The sequence below is a fragment of the Chiloscyllium plagiosum genome, chromosome 44 (genome assembly GCF_004010195.1).
Source record: "Chiloscyllium plagiosum isolate BGI_BamShark_2017 chromosome 44, ASM401019v2, whole genome shotgun sequence".
NCBI lineage: Eukaryota > Metazoa > Chordata > Chondrichthyes > Orectolobiformes > Hemiscylliidae > Chiloscyllium > Chiloscyllium plagiosum.
The window spans coordinates 11,762,750-11,769,587 of NC_057753.1; the positions used below are offsets into that span (position 1 = coordinate 11,762,750).

Consider the following 6,838-nt stretch of genomic DNA (forward strand, 5'->3'; position numbering starts at 1 on the left):
GTCTCCTTCCTATCGGAAAGATGTTGTGAAACTTGAAAGGGTTCAGAAAAAATTTACAAGGATGTTGCCAGGGTTGGAGGGTTTGAGCTACAGGGAGAGGCTGAACAGGCTGGGGCTGTTTTCCCTGGAACGTCGGAGGCTGAGGGGGTGACCTGTTTTATAAAACCATGAGGGGACATGGATAGGGGTAAATAAACAAGGTCTTTTTCCCCTGGAGTGGGGGAGTCCAGAACTAGAGGGGCATAGATATAGGGTGAAAGGGGAAAGATATAAAAGGGAGCTAAGGGGCAACCTATTCACACAGAGGGTGGTGCGTGTGTGGAATGAGCTGCCAGAGGAAGTGGTGGAGGCTGATACAATGACAGCATTTAAGAGGTGATTGGGGACATGAATAGGAAGGGATTGGAGGGATGTGGATCAAGTGCTGGCAAACGGGACGAGATTAGGTTGGGATATCTGGGTCACCACGGATGGGGATTTGGATCAACGGGGTTTGTTTCCATGCTGTATGAACCCATCAGGAATGGCAAAGAGCTTATGCCCGAAACACCGACTCTCCTGCGTCTAGGATGCTGCCTGACCTCCTGTGCTCTTTCCAGCTCTTTCGACTCAGTTCCGTTTGGCACAGACTGGTTGGACCGAAAGATCTTTCTCCACGCTGTATGACTCTGTGGTGATTTTGACCTGAGGGTCACCACACCTCGGGCGAGGGGAGAGTGGACAGGGAAGAGGGCCCCGCTTTGGGGTTCGGTGCTCACTGGAACGCTGATTTCTGGGACCTGGATGAGCGGGAGAATGCTGGGTAGGGGGTGTTGAGAATGTGGCACGAGGTGGGTCAGCCCGGCTGAAGTAGGATTTGGTCGGGCGCTTAGTTCCAGAATCCCTGTCCTGTGCGTGTAGAGTTTGATGCGGAGGTGTTAGACTGAGGTGTGTAAAGTCAAAAATCACACGGCGGCAGGTTACGGTCCAGTGGGTTTATTTGAATCCATCAGAGTTTGGTAACCCCACCCCCACCCAGCTCCTTCCTCGGGCAGCTGACAGAGGCTGGGAAAGCTTGCAGTTTCACATGACCGTGTTGGAGTGTAACTCAGTGTCATATGGTTTGTGACCTTGTGTTGAGGTTGCACGTTCTCCTCGCGTTTGCGTGGCTTTCCTCCGGGTGCTCTGGTTGCCTCCCACAACCCAAAGATGTGCAGGTTAGGGTGGATTGGCCGTGCTAAATTACCCATAGTGCGTTAGGGTGGATTGGCCGTGCTAAATTACCCATAGTGCCCAGGGATGTGCAGGTTAGGGTGGGTGGGCCATGCTAAATTACCCATAGTGTCCAGGGATGTGCAGGTTAGGGTGGATTGCCCGTGCTACATTACCCATAGTTTCCAGGGATGTGCAGGTTAGGGTGGATTGGCCGTGCTAAATTACCCATAGTGCCCAGGGATGTGCAGGTTAGGGTGGATTGGCTGTGCTAAATTACCCATAGTGTCCAGGGATGTGCAGGTTAGGGTGGATTGGCCGTGCTAAATTACTCATAGTGCCCAGGGATGTGCAGGTTAGGGTGAATTGGCCATGGGAAATGCAGGATTACAGGGATAGGGTGGGGTGGCGGGTCGCCCTTCGCAGGGTCAGTGTTGACTCAATGGAGTGAATGGCCTGTTTCCACCCACACGGCATTCCATGACAACGCCTCCCGGATTCCGGACTGGTGCTGGCAGTGACGTTGACCCTTCCGTCCTCTTTTGCAGGTTGAGAAGGAGCTGGGGACCTTGACCAGGAAAGTCAATCCACACCAGATGAAGAGCTGACTGGGGGGGGGGGGGTGTGGGGGTCAGAGCACCGTTGACCCGCGGCAGGAGGGACGGGCTGGGCGTAGGCGGCGCCCACCCCCCCGCCCATGGCCATGGAGAAGCCTTGGAAGTGCGGGGACTGTGGCAAGGGCTTCAACTACCCGTCGCTGCTGGAAATCCATCGGCGCAGCCACACCGGGGAGCGGCCGTTCACCTGCGGCGCCTGCGGGAAGGGCTTCGCCCAGTCCTCCCACCTGCTGACCCACCAGCGGGTCCACGCCGAGGAGAGGCCGCCGGCAGGCGAGGAGGGGGGCCCGGACCAGCCGCCCCAGGCCGCCCAGAGCCGGTTCCGCTGCTCCCACTGCGGCAAGGGGTTCAGGCGGTCGCAGAATCTGGTCGAGCACGAGCGCACGCACACCGGCGAGAGGCCGTTCGTCTGCTCCGCCTGCGGCAAGGGCTTCACCCGCTCCTCGCACCTCGCCACCCACCGGCTGGTGCACACCGACCGGCGGCCCTTCCGGTGCTCCCAGTGCGAGAAGAGCTACAAGACCACCAGCGACCTGCTGATCCACCAGCGGGTCCACAACGAGGAGCGGCCCTTCCGCTGCGCCGCCTGCGGGAAAGGGTTCACCCTGCTGTCCAGCCTGCAGAAGCACCAGCGCTCGCACACCGGCGAGCGGCCGTTCACCTGCCCGCTGTGCGGCAAGTCCTTCATCTACCTGACCAGCCTCAGCTCGCACCAGCTCGTCCACTCGGACCGGCGGCCCTTCCGGTGCTCGGAGTGCGACAGGGGCTTCAAGACCACCAGCGACCTGCTGAGGCACCAGCGGGTGCACACCGGCGAGAAGCCCTTCGCCTGCGCCGACTGCGGCAAGCGCTTCACCCGCTCGTCCCACCTGCTGGCCCACCGGCACACCCACACCGGGGAGAGGCCCTTCGCCTGCCCGGAGTGCGGCAGAGGCTTCGCCCACTCCGCCCACCTGCTGCGGCACCGGCAGCTCCACCAGCAGGGGCCGGGGCCGGGCCTGGCCGCCCCTGCCCGTCCCGCCCAGGACTGAGCCGGTGCCGGCGACGGGCCCTGGCGTTAATTCTGGCGCGAAGCTGGTTTGCGTCCGCCTTCACCTGGAAGCGGACTCCATCTCGGCTCCTCCATCGCCGGTGACGGTCTTCGGGGTCATAGAGATGTGCAGCATGGAAACAGACCCTTCGGTCCAACCCGTCCATGCCGATCCAGATATCCCAACCCAATCTAGTCCCACCTGCCAGCACCCGCCCCGTATCCCTCCAAACCCTTCCTATTCACATACCCATCCAAAAGCCTCTTAAATGTTGCAATTGTACCAGCCTCCACCACATCCTCTGGCAGCTCGCTCCATACACGTACCACCCTCTGTGTGAAAACGTTGCCCCTTAAGTCTCTCTTATATCTTTCCCTTCTCACCCTAAACCTATGCCCCCTAGTTCTGGACTCCCACACCCCAGGGAAAAGACCTTCATTTACCCTATCCATGCCCCTCATAATTTTGTAAACCTCGATAAGGTCACCCCTCAACCTCCGACGCTCCAGGGAAAACAGCCCCAGCATGTTCAGCCTCTTCCCTCGAGCTCCTTGTAACTCTTTTCTGAACCCTTTCACAACATCTTTCCGATAGGAAGGAGACCAGACATTCCAACAGTGGCCTAACCAATGTCCTGGACTGCTGCAACACGACCTCCCAACTCCTGTACTCAATACTCTGACCGATAAAGGAAAGCATACCAAACGCCTCCTTCACTATCCTATCCAGCTGCGACTCCACTATCAAGAAGCCCCAGGCCCAACCATCCGCAACTGCTTCACTGCTGCCCTTCCCTCCATCAGAAGGTTAGAAGTGGGGGATTTGATTGCACAATGTTCAGCACCATTCTTGAATCCTGAAGCGGTTGTGTTCAGACACGACAATATGTGTGTAACGTCTTTAGCTTGAGCAGATAAGTGCAAAGTAAACATTCTCACCACACAAAATGCGGGCAGTGGCCGTCATCAATAAGCGAGAATCTAACCACCATCGCTTGATGTTTGATGGCGTTAACTATGGCTGAATTCCCCCTCCCCCACTACCAATGTCCTGGGGTTTACCATTGACCAGAAACTGAACTGGGCCATCTCCAATAAGAGAGAATCTAACTACTGCCCCTTGATGTTCAATGGCGTTACCGTCACTGAACCCTCGCACTATCCAACATCCTGGGGGTTCCCATTAAGAGAGAATCTAACTACTGCCCCTTGGTGTTCAATGGCGTTACCATCACTGAACCCTCACACTATCCAACATCCTACGAGTTACCATTGAGAGAGAATCTAACTACTGCCCCTTGATGTTCAATGGCGTTACCATCACTGAACCCTCGCATTATCCAACATCCTGGGGGTTCCCATTGAGAGAGAATCTAACCATTGCCCCCTTGACGTTCAATGGTGTTACCGTCACTGAATCCCCCTCCCCTCCACTATCAACATCCAGGGGGTTCCCATTGAGAGAGAATCTAACCATCGCCCCCTTGACGTTCAATGGCGTTACCATCACTGAACCCTCACACTAATATCATGGGGGTTACCATTGACCAGAAACTGAACATGGACCAGCCCCATCCAAATTGGTATTTGGATAATCGAGGTTCCTCTGTATAGCATGAATGCCAACCCCTCCATGTCAGCTCGGATAAAAGATTCATCTCGACTTGAGACCTTAGCTTGCTGCCTGACCCGCTGTGACCTCCAGCATTTGTTTTTTCCATCAGTTTGTAGGATGATCATGGGAGAACGCATGAGACAGAGTTGTGAGTGCATAGTTCTAATGTCAAACTCAAAGGCCAGCGCGGGTTTTGTTTTTTTTGGTTTCAGCTACATGTTGCTAACTTAATAGCATGTTGACGAGTTTCTTTTATTCAAAATGGAAAGCATTAAACCATGAACTAATTTTGTAAATTACACTGGAAAGTGACTCTGTGTTGTACTGATGTTGTTTCTCCAGTGGTTGGTATCTGAATATTTCATCCCTTTCTGAAAGATTGGAAATGTCTTTCTTTTCAGTTCATGGCCTGACTTTCTGCTCAGAGCGAGCCATTGTCCTTTCACATCATGAAGATATGGTGTCTGGTCACGGGTTCTAATCTTCAAGCTCTAGCTGAACTAATTTCTTACCGCAGGGCCTTTGTTTTACTGTCAGGATAGGCGCAGATCTGGGAAACCCGACACCATCCGGGACAAAGCAGCCCCCCCCCCCCCCCCCACTCGGTTGGCACTGTGAGAAACGCACTTCACTTAATCAATAATTTTCAGTCCGAGTCAGAGTTCTAAAGCAGCACATTTAGTCGAACGTCTTTAAAGATGGGTGGCTGTACAAGGAGAGACACACCCGACAGTAAAATACAGAGCTTTTTATACTTGTCTGAGGAGTCTCTCTCGACACCCCTACACTGAGCAATAAACCTATCATAAGTGTCTATTTCATTCTATCCCCTTATTTGGTTATTACTTGCACCCGTTATTCCTGCATTTGGTAATTCCCTGCACCCAAGCCTAAGCCGATCATACTTGTTAATTACCTCACTTGATTTTCTTTAAATCTGCCTTATTTGGCTGTCCTTCTTCGTTACAGCCTTCCTGTTATTTTGTCCAGTTCCTCTTATCTTATCTAACCTTCTGACTTCTGAGATCATCCTTTAATATCTTGATTGTCCAAAAAGCAGACCTACAAACTGAGCTTATTGCAAAATGCCCCTCCTGCTTCTTTTTTTCCCTTTTGTGGTCAGCGACAACACTTGAACTAATTTCTTAGCTTAAAACTATTTCTTTAAAAGACCCTCGATATTCGTTAAAATCAGCATACACCTGACAACCTGAAATTGTTCTCTCTCTCAGCACCACATCCACAAACATCCGCTCCCTCCACCTCCAAGTCGCAGCAGTGTGTACCGTCCACAAGATGCATTGTGGGAATTCACCAAACCCACACCCTCTACCATCCAGAAGGATAAAGGGCAGCAGATACCCACCTGGGAGCACTATCTCCCTGCAAGATCCCCTTCCAAGCCCCAACCACTCATATAGTAATGCACCTTCTTGTTTTTGCCACCAACCCCAATATCTATCCACTCTACACTTTATCAGCCACTCGCTAAACTTAGCAAGTCACGCTGAAGCATCGCTACTCCATTCTAACAGTACAGCCTCCCATCCAACTTGGGGATAATACGACACAAAGCTTGATGGAAGGCTTGTGCGCAGAACTTCTGAACGTTCCGCAAGTTGGCGTCCCGTCTCCCCAGTGTAGAGGAGACCACCTCGGGAGCAACAGGCCACCGTAGGTGGTGTGTTTGGAGTTACAGGTGAATCTCTGACGGACGTGGAAGGATTCCAAAGGAACATCTCCGGGACACGTGCACGAAACAACCCCACCGCCCCACGGCCGAACACTCTTAACACCCCAGCCACTCCGCCACCAAGGACGTGCAAGACCTCGGCCTCCGCCGCCGAACCCGAACCACCTGACGTCTGGAGGAAGGACGCCTTCCTCATCTTCTGCCTTTGGGGTCCTCCAACCCATGAGGCATTAATGTAGATTTCACCAGTTTCCTCCCCAATCCGAGCACCCCCCCCCCCCCCCCCCCCAAACCTGGTTCCAGAGCCAACCGCCCAACTCGTCACCGCCCTCTTGACCTGTCCACCTTCCTTCCCATCTCTCCGCTCCACCCTCCTCTCCTAACCTATCACCTTCACCCCCAACCCCCAAACTTCATCTGCCTGTTGCAATCCTGGCTCCCTCCCCTCCCCATTTGTCTCTCAGCAACCCCTTGGGGCCGACAAGCCTCATTTTTTTTGATGCATGCCCTATGTCGGCTCTCCTGCTCCTCGGATGCTGCCTGACCTGCTGTGCCTTTGCAGCCCCACACTCTGGACCCTTGATCTCCAGCATCTGCAGTGGCCTGCCTTGGAGGACCACCCTGGCCCGCTAGGTCCTCCAGCCCCGCCCCCCTTCCCAGGTCCTCCAGCCCCGCCCCCCCTTCCCAGGCCA

General features: G+C 54.2%; 1 protein-coding gene and 1 long non-coding RNA gene across 2 annotated transcripts in view; both read left to right on the forward strand.

Moving 5' to 3' along the window:
• Nucleotides 1-1,870, forward strand: part of LOC122543574 — a 7,708-nt gene extending 5,838 nt beyond the window's left edge. The window contains exon 3 of the long non-coding RNA XR_006310109.1: nt 1,740-1,870. This is a non-coding gene — a long non-coding RNA (uncharacterized LOC122543574). The remainder of the gene's footprint in view (nt 1-1,739) is intronic.
• Nucleotides 1,871-1,888: 18 nt separating this feature from the next.
• Nucleotides 1,889-6,838, forward strand: part of LOC122543661 (zinc finger protein 814-like) — a 20,393-nt gene continuing 15,443 nt past the window's right edge. Inside the window, exon 1 of the mRNA XM_043682475.1 lies at nt 1,889-2,836. Coding sequence (XP_043538410.1) covers nt 1,889-2,836 — 948 coding nt within the window. The remainder of the gene's footprint in view (nt 2,837-6,838) is intronic.